This window comes from Schistocerca serialis, chromosome 1 (genome assembly GCF_023864345.2).
Source record: "Schistocerca serialis cubense isolate TAMUIC-IGC-003099 chromosome 1, iqSchSeri2.2, whole genome shotgun sequence".
Classification (NCBI taxonomy): domain Eukaryota; kingdom Metazoa; phylum Arthropoda; class Insecta; order Orthoptera; family Acrididae; genus Schistocerca; species Schistocerca serialis.
In genome coordinates this window covers 942,650,401-942,666,528 of record NC_064638.1, presented here as the reverse complement: position 1 = coordinate 942,666,528, position 16,128 = coordinate 942,650,401, and the positions used below count along the sequence as shown (strand labels likewise).

Below are 16,128 nucleotides of genomic sequence, written 5' to 3'. Positions count from 1 at the left end.
CCTCCTCGTCCCCGATAATGACTCACTTCAACTTACAGGAAGATGAGGCCAATGACATTTCCTTCTAAGGTAGCGAGCGACTCGAGTAAAACTACTACACAAGCTGCTTCGTCGCACAAACCACAGTTGGGTGTGACATTTCGAGTCCATATCTTGACGACGATTTTGCGCAAAACACCAGACGCGAATATCCATTTTTCATCGATTCACCCTTAAACGAGACGTTATACCGCCATTAAAATTAAGAGCCGCAAAAGGTGTCCTAATGAGTTCTTTGTAACGTGAGAAAATGCCGTGTAAACACCATGCACCGATCAAACATTTCTAAATCTCCCAACGGCAGGTATGATATTCATTCAAAGTTACTACCTAGACATGGTTCGTCCCTTTACATAACATATACCGTCGATTAAAGATGACATTAACTCTGAGCTTAGTTTAATCACCACTGCTCTTTACTATACGGCAGCGTTACGTGTGGTACGCCCTTGTTTTTCTCTGGCGTCTGAGGTGACATAGCCCCCTAGTTTTAGCGGGACACACAGGTTAACGTGCACTCCAGTCGGCGGTACAATCTTACATTAACAAAAACTGACATACAAACAGTAAACTGATTTAGCTGAATGAATATTCCTGTCCTTGAGCCATAATAATCTCTAATACCATGTGCGCCCATGAAACATTATTAAAACATATGACACTAATTAGATTAACTGCCTACTGGCTTCTGTCTCGGGTTCTTCGGCCGACGTTCATCTAATGATTTTTCTGACGTTTCGCCAGCACGAGTGGCTGGCATTGTCAAAGCTTCACCCTCCATTGCCGGTGGTGAACTGGATCCGAGCTCGCGGGCGCAGACTATATGTACCTGGCGCGCCAACGTCCGAGGGCTTCTCCGCGGTCATTTCCGGTGCGGTTCTCCTCTTGCTACCTGCGACGGTCGTTCGCTGCAGTACGGGAAGCCAGGATCCGTTTACCTTAAGGCTTTCCTCTTTCTTGATCAAACTATTCGCGTTGTTTTGTATTTCCACAGCTTCTCTGAACAAGCGCGCGATTTATTTCAAATTTTTACACGATACCGTAAAAAAAAACATTCAGACGGACATAGCCTATTTAGTTTTTAAGACAACAGAGTACAGGTCTTGTATTAAAATCGACAGCGAAAAAGAAAATGCTGTGCTGTGAAAATGTGACGATTCCATTTTCTATCTCGCAATCAGTTTTACAACTATGACAACAAGGCATTTGAACCATTAGAGAAATTGTTTCTCCTATATGTACTCTTTCTCCTCGTATATAATTTTAAACAAAAATTGTATACGCAACAATGTGCTGTTTTGATTTCTTCTTCGCACTTGGTTTTAACAGAAAAATTTTAATTATGACTTATCGGTTTATAGTTAGAATCTGAAATGTCCAAAAATCTGTAATCCTACCAGTTCGCAAATAAAATCTAAGCGGAATACTATCACTGATGCTACTATCCACGCAGATCCAGCCGTTGTAGAGGTCTCTCTCATATGCCGTGTATCTACGATTCCAATCAATTTACCCGTTCATTTTAAGCTGCTTCATTTCCCAATCAATGTTTCGTTTGCAGTACCAACAAATAAGAGCATGTCGGTGAAGGGGGATGGGAGGAAATTGACATGGAGGAGCGAAGGAGAAGATGGAGAGAGAGGGAGCGAGAGAGAGAGAGAGAGAGAGAGAGAGAGAGAGAGAGAGAGAGAGAGAAGGGGGAGCGAGGAGGAGGAGGAGACTAACAGAGGGGAAGTGAGGGAGGAGGAAAAGATTACGACGTTCATCCACGCACTGACGGGATCGCTATTAATGAATGTATACAAAGAAGGCCAACACGACTGGAGCGAGACAAAGACATGCTGAAAATCCAGAGATGGCAGAACTTGACGCCAGCTATTCCGCGAAAGCCTGCTTATAAAGTTTCAAGAGCCAGTCTCAAATGCGGAATCTAGGAATATACTACAGCCTGGTATGTATGGCTCCGGTAGGACCGGGAAGACAAGATTAGACTAACAGCTCAGTGCACAGAGCCACGGCCAGAAGCCTTAATTAGTGGTACAATGGGAAGTACCCTCTACTATGCACTGTGTTTGCCGAGTATGGATGTAGATGTAGAGAAAAGCTCTACTGGTTATGGGAGAGAGAGAAACTATGCTTGTTCCATATTATGTCGTACGACGCTGGCACAGATTCGGAATGTGCTCCTCCGTGTACGATTAAGGAAAAAAGAAAGATAATATAAAACATTGCCAACCCAGTGTGAGAGCCAGATAGAGCGTCCCAGACTGTAATCCCAGGCCGCCGGGCCGGCCTTGAAGAGACTGGCTCCGGTGACGCACGTTCACACAGTTCGCAGTCGCAGCTCGAGAGTCCGCGAGAACTGCCTTCCAGGAACTGGGAATGATACGAGTCTGCTCACACGTTTGGCATTCGCTTTCCTCCTTCCGCAACACATTTCTGATAATTTATTGATTTATTCAAACAGTCTCTTGGTTCCTGGTGAGTGAGTGTGTGTGTGTGTGTGTGTGTGTGTGTGTGTGTGTGTGTGTGTCGCAGGAAATAGGGGATTATCTGCGTCAGAATTTTTAAGGCGTTTAATGGCGCACTACAGAATGACGTGGAGATTCGTCAGGCAAGGCCGCGTTTTTCCCTTTCCATCATTGACGCCTATTAGATGCAGATTCGCGTTGAATAGTATATTCGCTACCATTACTGAGGAACTAATCGTAGCACTGAAGCGCTTCTCTGTTTTGTAAAATACGAACAGGATTCTAAATAACCTAAGTTATTCTAGTAGCCTCTTCAAATAAATTATCAACACAGTAGAATTAGAATGAAATATAGTCGAAACAAGGCCCCGGGAGTAGACAACATTCCATTAGAAGTACTGATAGCCTTTGGAGAGCCAGTCCTGACAAAATTCTACCATCTGGTGAGCAAGATGTATGAGACAGGCGAAATACCCTCAGACTTCAAGAAGAATATAATTCCAACCCCAAAGAAAGCAGGTGTTGACAGATGTGAAAATTACCGAACAATCAGTTTAATAAGTCACAGCTGCAAAATACTAACGCGAATTATTTACAGACGAATGGAAAAACTGGTAGAAGCCGACCTCGGGGAAGATCAGTTTGGATCCCGTAGAAATATTGGAACACGTGAGGCAATAATGACCTTACAACTTATCTTAGAAGAAAGATTAAGGAAAGGCAAACCTACATTTCTAGCATTTGTAGACTTTGAGAAAGCTTTTGACAATGCTGACTGGAATATTCTCTTTCAAATTCTGAAGGTGGCAGGGGTAAAATACAGGGAGCGAAAGGCTATTTACAATTTGTACAGAAACCAGATGGCAGTAATAATAGTCGAGGGACATGAAAGGGAAGCAGTGATTGGGGAGTGAGACAGGGTTGTAGCCTCTCCCCGATGTTATTCAATCTGTATATTGAGCAAGCAAGGAAACAAAAGAAAAATTCGGAGTAGGTATTAAAATCCATTGAGAAGAAATAAAAACTTTGAGGTTCGCCGATGACATTGTAATTCTATCAGAGACAGCAAAGGACTTGGAAGAGCAGTTGAACGGAATGGACAGCGTCTTGAAAGGAAGATATAAGATGACCATCAACAAAAGCAAAACGAGGATAATGGAATGTAGTCGAATTAAGTCGGGTGATGCTGAGGGAATTAGATTAGGAAATGAGACACTTAAATTAGTAGATGGGTTTTGCTATTTGGGTAGCAAAATAACTGATGATGGTCGAAGTAGAGAGGATATAAAATGTAGACTGGCAATGGCAAGGAAAGAGTTTCTGAAGAAGAAAAATTTGTTAACATCGAGTATAGATTTAAGTGTCAGGAAGTCGTTTCTGAAAGTATTTGTATGGAGTGTAGCCATGTATGGAAGTGAAACATGCGCGATAAATAGTTGAACAAGAAGAGAATAGAAGCTTTCGAAATGTGGTCCTACAGAAGAATGCTGAAGATTAGATGGGTAGACCACATAACTAATGATGAAGTATTGAACAGAATTGGGGAGGAGTATGTGGCACAACTTTCAAAAAGAAGGGACCAGTTAGTAGGACATGTTCTGAGGCATCAAGGTACCACAAATTTAGCATTGGAGGGCAGCGTGGAGGGTAAAAATCGTAGAAGGAGACCAAGAGATGAATACACTAAGCAGATTCAGAAGGATGTAGGTTACAGTAAGTACTGGGAGATGAAGCTTGCACAGGATAGAGTAGCATGGAGAGCTGCATCAAACCAGTCTCAGGACTGAAGACCACAACAGCAACATAGTTCCTTGGTAGGTGGTCCATGAAGCGCATTCTGTTTCCTGTTGTGCTATTTTAAAAATAAAACCTGTGCTGTGTCCTCCATACGAGGGGCAAGCTTACACGGAGGACGCCAAACTGAAAGGCCATCCCCGAAAGAAGCGAACACAGGACGGACTATGTTACGCTTCCGCCTTACGTCACACCAAAGTTCATAGATGCGTATTCATCCGCCAAGCGTGGATATAAGCGGACGCACGGCTCTACTCAGCGCATGCTTTGTTTATTTGTTGTTATATCTTTGCAATTTTCAAGCTGCTAGGTTAGTCTGATTATCGCTGCCGTGCTGTTAATCATGGCGTCGTCACGAAGCTAAATACCGACAAAGGCGCTGCATCAGGGAACTGCTAATGAGTCTTACACGAGTCATCTGCTCCTAAAGAATGAACTTTCGTGCCCAATCACCTTCTTCTGAGAAAGATCTACAGGTTGTTATTATTAAAATACAACTATCAAACAAGAGCGTACGTTTCCCTTCGGAGTGACTAGTGATAACCCAAGGTTCCCACAGAAAATGGATCTCCAAGCGAATCACATGAGCTAATGCGTGGCGGATACTGAGAGGGGTTACATTTAGTCGTGCTTGGCCCAGTATTCTCTTACTTCACGCGAAAAATATTCATGAAGGCTTCTTTCACCTAATTGTTTGCTGGGAACTCTTTCAGGAGCATTCTACTTACGACTGAAAACGTAGAAATTTAAATGAAACGTCTAAATGAAATGAGAAGTTATACTGTTTTCCCTTTAACACAGTACCTTTTTTTTTACTCTACGCCAAAGCTTACTACAGAAAAAATGATAGCTAACGCGAACTCTGAATTAGCAGGATGAAAAAAAAAAAAAAAACCAGGTAAAACTTTCACAAATACGCGTACGTGTCATCTGTCGCTCCTGAAGAACACCACAGCAGAAACAGAGGCGTTGAGGCGATCTGAACAATAACACCCGTAAAATTTAATTTTGTGCATTTTGAAACGTACAAATCCTGTCAGCCACTTGCCCAATTGCCTTCACCCCTCCATCCCAAGCTTTCTATGAAATTCAGGATTTTTTAATCTGAGAAGATGAACAAAATTACATCGAAGGAAAAAACTAAATAATCGATCAGTGAAATGAAAGTGTTAATGTGAACACCATTCCCGATTAGAATTTCTGGTTTACATTGTGATGGTTCCTGATAAAACCTTAAGCTAGGTATTAATCACGCACTGAAATAAAAACGATTTAATTCATCTGTTCTTCCCATGTGTTAAATTTTTTTTAGCCTTTCCTACCTCTACAATTTCCATCAAACTAGAGAGTTTATACATTTACATCTCACACCGCAAGCCACCTAACGGAGCGTGGTGGAGGGTACATTTGGTACTACTAGCTGATTCCCCCCACCCCCCTTTTCCACGTGCGAAAAGGTAAGCGTCTGTATTAGCTGTAATTTTTCGAATTTTCTCGTCGTGGTCATTTCGCGAGCTATATGTGGGGAGGAAGTAGTATGTTGTCCGACTCTTCGCGGAAAGTTTTCACTTTAGATTTCAACAGGAACTCTCCGTGATGCACAACGCCTGCCTTGTAGTGTCTCTCACTCACGTTTCCTGAACATCTCTTTAACGCTCTCGCACTAATTGAACGAACCCCGTGGCGACACGCGCCGCTCTTCGTTGGGTCTTCTTTATTTTTTTTTTTTTCCGACAGTCCTACCTGGCAAGGATGCCACATTGATGAACAATATTCAAGAACAGATAGAAGAGGTGCCTTGTGAGCTGCAAACGTTAATAAGACTATAATATATCGTCGCTACGGTGTGTGGTTTCTGCATTTTACACCACACCCTGCGTTTAGACTAGATAAAATACGACGGAAGGTTTGTTTCAACTCACTTCACTACCATGGCAGCGTTTGCCTGTATTATACTCTGCCTCTGGCGGAGACCGCCTTCCGGTCGGAGGCAGCTGAACGACGCACAAAAGCAGAACCGGGAAACCCGCAGCTACCTGCCTGCAGGAAGGGCTTGTACCGCCCCATCTAGCCGTGTGTGCCTGACCCTCAACCTGGCTGCAGTACCATGCGAACGCAGGGTGAGTCTTTACGTCATCCAGCTTCATAAAATCCTGCGGATTCAAGAAAAAAAAAGTGTCAGAGACGCCATCACAGACACGCGTGCTCTCTTAAGTCCATCATCATCATATGAGATATTACTAAGCGGTATGATGTTTTGGCCAGATTGGACTGACGGAGCACACCGGAAAAGTTAGAAGGGCAGCTCCTTTTGTGTATCGCAAAATAGGGGAGAGTGTTTCACGAATATGATAAGCAAGTTGGGGTGGATGTCATTCAAACAAAAGCGAAACCTTTTAATGAAATTTCAGTCACAAGCTTCTCCGCTTAATGCCAAAATATTTTGTTGCCTCCCACATACACAAGGAGTAATCGTAATAAAATAAAAGAATCCGAGCTCGCACGGGAAGATTTCTTCATTTATGCTAGTCGAGAGTGGAACAGTCGAAGAAGTCCGAATGTGGTTCTACAAATCCTGTGTCAAACAGAATTGCAGAGTAATCGCGTAAATGTAGATGGTGTAGAATTGGTATCCCTCCCGCTCTACTTGTACAGCGCAATGAAATGCTTTCACAAGATGCATTCCCGCTGGGTGCTTGTAAAGTAGGCTACACTCCAGGCACCTGTTTAAAAACAACGCGAAGTTGAAGGCCAAATAACAGATTGCGCAGTCACCGGCACAAGGACAGCCCCATCTGCGGCGGGCGTTTCGCGGCCGATACGCGTGGGACAATAAAACGGGGACATGCGTGCTCTTAAGAGCAGTACGTGTTGGGCATACTGTGCGGAAGCCTTTCACGCCTCGCGGGGTACACCGCTGGAAGCAAAACGTAGTGATCGGAGCGTGCGCCGACTCTTCAAAGCCAGGCGAATGGTGCATTTACTGTCCACCAGAACTAAAGTCTTTAGTTCCGCCGCGAACGCATTTACGGCGCAGTTGGGTTCAGTACAAGGTCCGCTCTGTCTCTATCATCTTCAGGCGCTAGCCCTACTGGTGGTTTCTACAACAAATCCCCAGGCATTACTTGCACAGTGCGCCAGTCCTCTGCCTTTAACAATACCATTTCGGACAGAACGTTTTCTGCTTCTCCTCATCATCTCCCTTCCCCTACCTTACAGTACCGGTTACAGCAGTAAGCTAATTTATATGCACGTATGCGCTGAGCCAGGACTCGCCCTATACGGAGCTGCAGTCCACACACGTGCACACAATACAGTTCCTTCGTTCAGTAAGCAGCAGAACGAAAAATGATGCGAAAGAAATAAAACACGGCATTCTCCCACGCTGATTATCCAACCAACGGTTCTTTTGATCCCAGTTATCATTTCGCGTCCCTTTTTCTCATATTCAAATTAAAAGGAGGTCATCCGTGCCAGACAATTTCGTCTTCACCCACGTCCCACTTGCCAGCTCTCGCCGAAGTTAGATGAAAATGTATGGCGCAACGGCCTGGTGCAACTCTTTCAGTTGGTCGCTCCATCGGCGACTTGCGTACCCGAGCCAAAGGAACCCGGTGTTCCCTGGCGGTTATCTAGCAAAGTACTAACCGGGCCCGGCGTTGTTCAACTTCCGTGATTGAGCGAGATCCCGAGTATCTCTTTCTGCGAAGCATGCTCAGAAAGTAAGTGTACTGTGACCATAAAGGGCTGTTGTTTTTTTGACAGTTGGTAACAGCAGTGGAGGGGGATCCTCTGACCAGAGCAAACATCGCAGGAATACGGTAGCAGGTCAATTCACGTTACACCTACGGAAACTACTTTGCGAATCAAAACGGTTTATGGTGAAGGTGTAGTGAACAGAACGAGTGTGTGCAATTGATGTAGGGAATTTAGTGGAGAAAGAAGAAATATCCTTGGTGAACAGAAGAGTGGAAGAACTTCCTTTGCGACCGATGATGTGCAAAACAATCGCGGAAACTGTTCGTGTAGCCCGCCGGTTAACAGTGGATTAAATTTCTACGTTATTACCAAAACTCTACTGTAACAGACAGTCACAGAAACGTTGGGATACCTGAAACTGTGCCCGAGATTGGTCACAAAACAAGTGATAGAGCAGCTCAAGAAAAATCTGATCAACAGCGCTCGTGAGATTCTTGGCGACTTGAATTGGAAGGTGAGGATTTTCTGAGCTCTGTTGTGTCTGGAGTGAAAAGGGTGGCTCACTGCAAGCCTGACACAAAACGACAGTCGACACAATGATGTCGCACCAATCCCCCGCAACAATCACAATTTCGGACAAAAAAATCATTGCCTCAGTGTGTTTGGCCCAAAAACAAATTTTTGGCCGAATTTCAGTCTCCGGGGGCGACCACCAATACACAAAGATATTGTGAGACCCTAAAAAACTCAAAAGAAGCATTCAAAACAAAAATATGAGGGTATGCTGACGAGAGGAATATGCTTTTTGTTGCACGATAACGCCCTTCTTCACACACCTTTAGCCAGCAAGACGCTCTTTGGCTCCACTGACTTGGTGCTCTCTGGTTATGATCTTTTCACCTTCCAGAAGACACACGAGCGGAATTAAATTTTCAACAGGAGAGAAGATGCAGAAAGACATTCTGAAGTGGGGGAAGGAACTCGCTAGAGAGTTCACCGACGACGACATAAAGAAGCCTCTGCCACCGCCAATTACATGCACTGGATGCGCTGGTGAGTTTGTGGAAAAGCAGTCAACAAGTGTATCAACAATATCTTCTAATTGTTTTCGAATACACTCTCTAAAAACAAATATCTACTACCTAAACCTTCTGAACATGCCTCGTATGTGTTTTTTTGTCGTTTTTCCTTAGCTGTTCTGTGTCGGTTTCACAAGACCTCCCTCTAATTCCAAGAACAACTCAGATTCCTTTTTACAGAGAGTGGACAGTCACCTGGGCGAACACGCTCATCTACCAAGCCGGCATGTATTCAACTAAGCCGCGCCTTTTAATGTGTGGTGAAATCCCAACCACTTTTGTTCGGTCACGAAATGAATTTTCAATGTGCACCACAGGTTTTGCACACTGAACATTTGTTCTGTGACCGAACAAAAGTGGTTTACAATGCAGGGAAACGTTTTTGACTATGTCAATACAACCATCCTTGAGAATGTATTTCATTGCAAGAAAACTGCTAATACAGAAGGACATTTCACAGCAGCTCCCAGGAAACCAATGTATAATCTATACTAATGAAAGCGTGAAAAAACCATCTGATGATGAATCGTAAAAAATTCGAAAGCGGTAACGGTACTTTTTGAATAATTTAACGCGAAACCAATTTGTGGTTCGTTACTGTACACCACCAACGATTTGTTTTATGTAACAACTACGATCTCCAACCATGTCTATATATGACAATTGTAAAAAAAAAAAAAAAAAAATTTGCCACATCAAGGAAAATGAGGACACTGTACTAGATGAGAAATTTTAGAGAAACGAGGAACTAGTTTCGAGTGTTTGCTCATTCGTATGTGCACAATAGACGTGAACCCATCATTTTCGTAAGTAGTATAAAATAGAAATGCTGTTTCAAACTCTCTATGGTTTGTAATTTCTATTTTATACTACTTACGAGAATGTTTCCACTTTAAGGGAAAACGTTTGAAATGAGCAGGTAACGCGGTTTGTTGTATTAATTTAAAATATCTGCGTGGTAGAAATGATGCCGATCTTTAAATAATAATGGTGAGACTGTTAATCAACTAGTTCAGTGAGTTAGCGGATAAACCTTCAATATCCAAACAAATAAGATCACAGTGCATAGCGCTTTCTATTCAAATAACTGATTATTTCTTGCAGGAGATACCTTTCCAACGGATACCTTTCTGGATTCGTGCACTTCTGACGTGGAAGCTCTGAGCAAGAATAGCAAGATACAGATCGAGGTGTGACATTATCGAGAAAGCCTTCAGCAGCAATTGTTGCTTACTGCAGGTAACAGATGGTATTTCGGGGGATGGGGGGGGGGGGTGGTCCTGTGTTTCAAGAAACGGTACTAGGAAGACACCGCTCTCAAGGAACAGCAACCACTATATTTCCATTAAAATAACTTGAGTGGTAGGGGCCATCAGCCAGCCAATCTTAGTTCTTTCTCGGGCGCCACATACTCGCTGTATTGCCTTTTTGTGTATGTACGAGCAGTGCCTTGTGAAGCGTGGCTGGCTGCAAACTGGCAACACTGCCCCCACCCCCACCCCGTAATTGCAGTCTATCGTAATTCAATTTACGAAAGCAATGTTTAAATCGTAGGCCGGCCTTTCTGGATTCAAACGTCACATCTCACCCAGTCCGTTATACTGTTGCGTATTGGCTGCCGTGTGGAATCATCGTGCGACCATGACAAGGTCAATGCTAACTCAAAATATTTCCGTTTCGGCATCGCACGATTTGGGCTAGCAACAATTCAAACTGCGCTCGCGCTGGTGATGTCAGCTGTCAGAAGGGGGCCTGCGACCATGCGTAGCATTTGTAGCAAAAACATAGCACGAAACATCGGCCGTCTGTTAATGTGGTGAGGGGACTAATGACCATAGATGTAGAGTCCCATAGTGCTCAGAGGCATTTTGTTAATGTGATGAGCGCTGGAATGTTGGCAGTTGAGGGTATAGCGATGGCGCCATCTGAGATGCCCACAAGATGCCGCGACGCTGCGTGCGGGGGCCATAGTAACGCATGTGAAACACCACAAGAAACAGAAGGGTCCGTTATCGTCTGCTTTCCATTGCGCAAACTTTGCACTTGTAATTGTGCTACGTTCTGTTTTGGACTCTACTCAGCTCATAGCCATGTTCCCACGACAAAGTTCTTATTCGATGAGTCAAATGAATGTTTCAAGTTTTTACTTGAGTTTAGCAGGACCCGATTCCGCATCTCTGTTGAGTCCAGTGGCATTTGCACCGGCTGTAACAGGCGCAGGTATGCTCTTTCTTCGTCTACAGCTGCCTGTTTGGCAGTTTTTATTATTTTCTGAGCATCAAGCTGTTTGAGAATGTCACTGATTCCTTTGCAACCTGTGGTCGTAGCTATTATCGGCAATTGTCTTGTGCATGCTGACGAGCATTTTGATAGTGAGAATGATCTCCATACTAGCGGTTACGTTTCAATCGTCCTCACAATAAAAACCCCAATATCTGTCCAACGTGGTCTGTACATTACATACGAAAACACCTTTGTAAGGGTTTCTGAACGACGTGATCGTCGCCCTCGATTGTTAAAACTACTCCGCTTGTATGACATTGTTGACTGTTTGACAAAAAGGGAGAACTAATGACTTAGTGCTTTCACTGGAGCCACAGACGATCATACCGATGATACTGTGTCAAGGGCAAGGAATTCTACCATTACTCCAGCCGAAATAGTCTGGCAGCTAAGCAAAATGAAAGTTACAGCCGCAGAGCCTACTCTGTTTATTTTCGTGTGTCTCCGCCACTATTTGCGAAACATTCTACGCATAATCAATCAACCCGAATATTAAAACAAGACAGAACTGCAGCGACAACAGTTACTGCTGGATTGTGGCAGCATACCGCTCTCCCGGCCGTTGTCAGTTTTCCACACCGTACTGCTGAATATTAGTAAAATGAAGACTTTCATTACTATCCGCACCGTGAAGAATTTGGAATCTCTTTGTGCCTTTCGGTAGGCCCACGAAATGTGCTTCCTTTTGCCCTCAAACTTTTTCTGACTAAATTAATCTTTTCACGTCATTAGAAACTCTAGGATAAGAAATCAGTTTGCATCAAATACTGGCGACTAATCACTTCCAATGTCCAGTTTCTCCAAACACCGTCACCTCTTCCCGTGCCAAGAGGAAGACTGAAAAATCAGTACCTCGCAGCTCTCTGAAACGGAATGAGTCATCAGCTATTGCACAGCTTCCTAGAACAAAGTGACCTATAAATCATTAGAGACCATTCTTCTTATACGCATCTTCCTTAGCAACTACGTCCACTGAACTATTGGGCGGCATTAAAAATAATGTCCAGAATATATGAGAGAGAGAGAACGACTGCTTGTATGCTTCTGCACGACTGCACGAAGGAAGTTTACTATCTTGTTTCTTGTGGATGGCCAAGAAGGGCGCTAATGGGAGCTCTCAGATTCAACTGGATCTTAAAATTGTCAAAGTACATTTTAGTGAGGTATGAGACGCCTTACCCTAACGTTTGGCGGTTCAATTTTTTTAAGCATTTCGTTGCCGTGTTGAGAGGTGACTACGCCTATGTCCATTTACATTGCCTTTCTTACATACTTTACGTCTATTGGCCACCATTAAAACAACCTCTACTAAATCCCGTTCTTCGCAGTTTTGTATAGACAACAAGTGTCCCAACAAGCATTTTTTTTCTCTACCCTCAGCTTCCCAACATCATACCAATGAATACACGCAGACTCGACGCGACACAGCCTGCGTGGTATTTTCACCATCTTGGGTAGGTAGCCTCAACGTAAACGAAAGATACAGGTGACGGCAGTTATGATGAATTTTTAAGCAACCAAAGGCTTACAATTTTATGCTTCGTGAAGTACATAATTTTAAAAGATCTGATCGCTAATTCCTGAATACACGTAGTCTGCAAATGTGGTTCTCCACGGGGAAAACACTTGTGCGAAAATGCCTGTAGTAAGCGAAATGTCGCGGTACAAAGACACACACAAAGATATTCTTTGGTTGAGTAAAATATGTCGACGTCTGCTCTAGGTATAAGTGTTATTACTACGCAACCAGAATGTCTCAAAACTGCTGCAACACTGCAGGCATTTAAATACAACCGGCAACAATGACTGATTGTCGCCAACAGTTCAACCCCAGAATTCAACTGCCTTCACTCTTCATCTTGTTGCTACATTGAAAAGTAAACTAGCTTTCTTTGATTTACAGCGAGTTTGTAATTAACTACTAACATAATTCAGTTGAGTGTCTGGAGGCCGATGTTCAAGTGACACGGCGACAGTTACAGAAAGGCTGCACTACCACGAACAAATGAAAGTTGCCTTGTCTTTACACACCTTACCGCACTAAAGCATCTAATCATGTACCCAGTAGCCAAAACGATATTGCTAATGCCTGCCTTAAGCATTCGGTTCAATCGTACATAGCTAAGGGAATTCGGCAATGCACTTAAACAATGGACTTCCTTCTGGCACTCACATGTTTGAATTAATAACATTTATAGCTGATTGTGTAAACCCGTAAACAAATATTGGCTGAATAAAATCCCGGCAGGATATTTCAAATTTGTAGTTTCTATGTGTACGGAAGAGTGTGTATACCGACATGCGAATCAATTCTACTGGTACTGTACATCCGGAAATATGGAAACGGCTGTTAAATAATTCCTTAAACCTGCATTCCTGTAAGAAAACTATGTTAAGACTGTTACAGAGACACCGAATTATGGTTAACGAGAGAGACGGGCAGGAATTTCGAACCGATATGATCTTTCGAGCTGTTTATGCTGTCTTCCACTTGCGTTACGAATTTTACTTTTTACACCACTGAATAACTGGGCGGGAATTTCTTTGAACTTACATAACTAGCAGCTTATATAATTGTGGAAGGTTCTTAACCTACATGATTATATCCATAAATGTGCGTTCAATCTTGACTGCACTACCATTTACAGGAAATATATGCGGACACATGCAAATATGCGCATTTTGTTACACTTCACGACACGTCTCGAGACCCCGTTGTTCCGTCTTCGGACGTTGCGGATTATTTGTATATACGAGTATTTATCTTTCCGTACTTGGGCACTCGCATCTAGCAAATTCGGGACACTATAATTTTATTACAAGACGGCATACTTCCACTAGATCTACTCAACCATCTGAGAGTAGGATTTACAATGCCCGAAACGTGTCGTGCAGTGGAATGAAACACATGTACGAAATGCGAAGAAATTGAGTAGTGCGCTTTTTTATCCTCAGCACTTTTGCCTCATTGTTTTACTATCATTCTGTTTAAAGTTAGATATGTTGGAAATTCACTCTTACAGCCATCTCTAAAGTACCTATTTAAGGCTTTGGTATCTTTAATTTTGCGCACTCACGCAATGTACATACATTACGCAGTGCCCACATTTGTTTTCCTCGTCATATATTTTAAACGAAATTGCACTTGGGGCCAGCGTACAATTATGCCAATACTTCAATGTACAGACGGGAAGCAAACAGTAAAGACATTTAAAAACCACACGCATGCCGTAAGTGAAACTCGAACCCTTGACCTCTGCGCTGTTAAGGTGCATCGGTAGCACGAGACCACGCAGGTCGCCGCTTGATCGTTGGTGCATAGCCGCATACTTAAGTAACACGCGAACAAAACTACGTATTGTACCAGCCATGCTGTTTTGGGCCACGTGTATTATTCTTGACGATAGTGGAACCGCCGCAACGCCCTGCTGAGAAAAGCGTTTGTTTATTTATATGGCACTGTTTAGCTCACGGTGGTCTAAGGAACCAGTGTGTTGCATCAACGCCAGCAGGGTTGCAACAGCGGAGGCTATATCGCAAATGCAACGGCAACAACTACGTTATGCGAGCGTCGTCAGGCCCGTTCCAGCGGTCGAACCAATGAGGAGGAGCCGGCCGTTTCGCAACAGGCGATGCGCCGTCTCTTCAGCTAGGCGGCAGGGCTCGCTCACACGGGCAGTGCGCGCGCACGCTAGCACACAGTCGCACACACTTACTGTTGGTCTGTGGCGGCGTCGCCCCCGGCCTCGGGCTCGGCAGCTGCGTCATCGGCGGCGGACTGTGCGGCCGCCTCCAGGCGGCGGCGTCTCTCGCGCTCGGCGCGCGGCGTCGGCGTCAGCCCCAGAGCCAGCAGCACGTCGATACCGTCGCCGCCTCCGCCGGAGGAGCTGACGTCAGCGGCGAGGTCTTCCTCGGCGGCGGCGGAGGCGGCGTCGTCCGGCGCGTGCGGCACGGCGCGGTCGGGGACGGCGCCGCGGCGCAGGCGGGAGCGCGGCGGCAGGCCCAGCAGCTCGTGCTGCACGTCGCGCTCGTAGCTGCGCGCGGAGAAGTGCAGCGAGCAGACGCGCGCCGTGCTGGCGTTGAAGGTGCCGTCGCGGCCGCGGCCGCACGCAGCCACCCAGCGGCCGCGCGCCTCCGCCTCCGCGGGGAACCGGTGGTAGCGCACGCGCCGGCCGCGCGTCTTCCGGTGCGAGTTGCGGCACGTGGCCACTGCGCACTGCGGCATGGCTGCGCGCGCGCTGCTGCTGCTCGCTGAGCTACTGCGACACGCAGCGGCCGCCCTCGCGCCGGCAGCCGCCGCCATGCACTACTGCCCGGCTCGCGAACAGCGCTCTCCTCTGCTGCCCCCTGGCGGCCGGCGCCCTAACTGGCCCGCCTATGTGTGTGTGCGCGCGTGCGAGTCCCTTATCGCGAAACGCTCGCCGAACGCGATACCCTGTGACGTCACGCGCGCGGACTCCCCACGCTACGCGCCGCAGTCGCCGCGGGAACTGACTGAGCGGCTACGGCGGCGTGCAGTCCTACCCGCGCTGAGCACCGCGTGACGTCACGCACACGACCTGCCTCCTGGCGGCAGCTGCGCCAACTGGCGCCGCTCGTTGGCGGCTGTGCCGACGCACTGCTGAGCACCGCGTGACGTCACGCGACTCTGTTGCCCCCTGGCGGGTCTTCCAACAACCGGCGGGCGCGGTCACGTAGGCGTTCACGCAAGAATGAGTCACGCTAACGCCTACATAGCGTCGAGAAGGAAATATCAAACTCAG

At 45.5% G+C, this 16,128-nt stretch overlaps 1 protein-coding gene across 1 annotated transcript in view; it reads right to left on the bottom strand.

Moving 5' to 3' along the window:
- LOC126450491 (uncharacterized) overlaps positions 1-16,080 on the bottom strand; it is a 571,147-nt gene extending 555,067 nt beyond the window's left edge. Inside the window, exon 1 of the mRNA XM_050091026.1 lies at positions 15,082-16,080. Within this exon, the coding sequence (XP_049946983.1) occupies positions 15,082-15,668 (587 nt within the window). The 5' untranslated portion in view covers positions 15,669-16,080. The remainder of the gene's footprint in view (positions 1-15,081) is intronic.
- Positions 16,081-16,128: the final 48 nt, after the last annotated feature.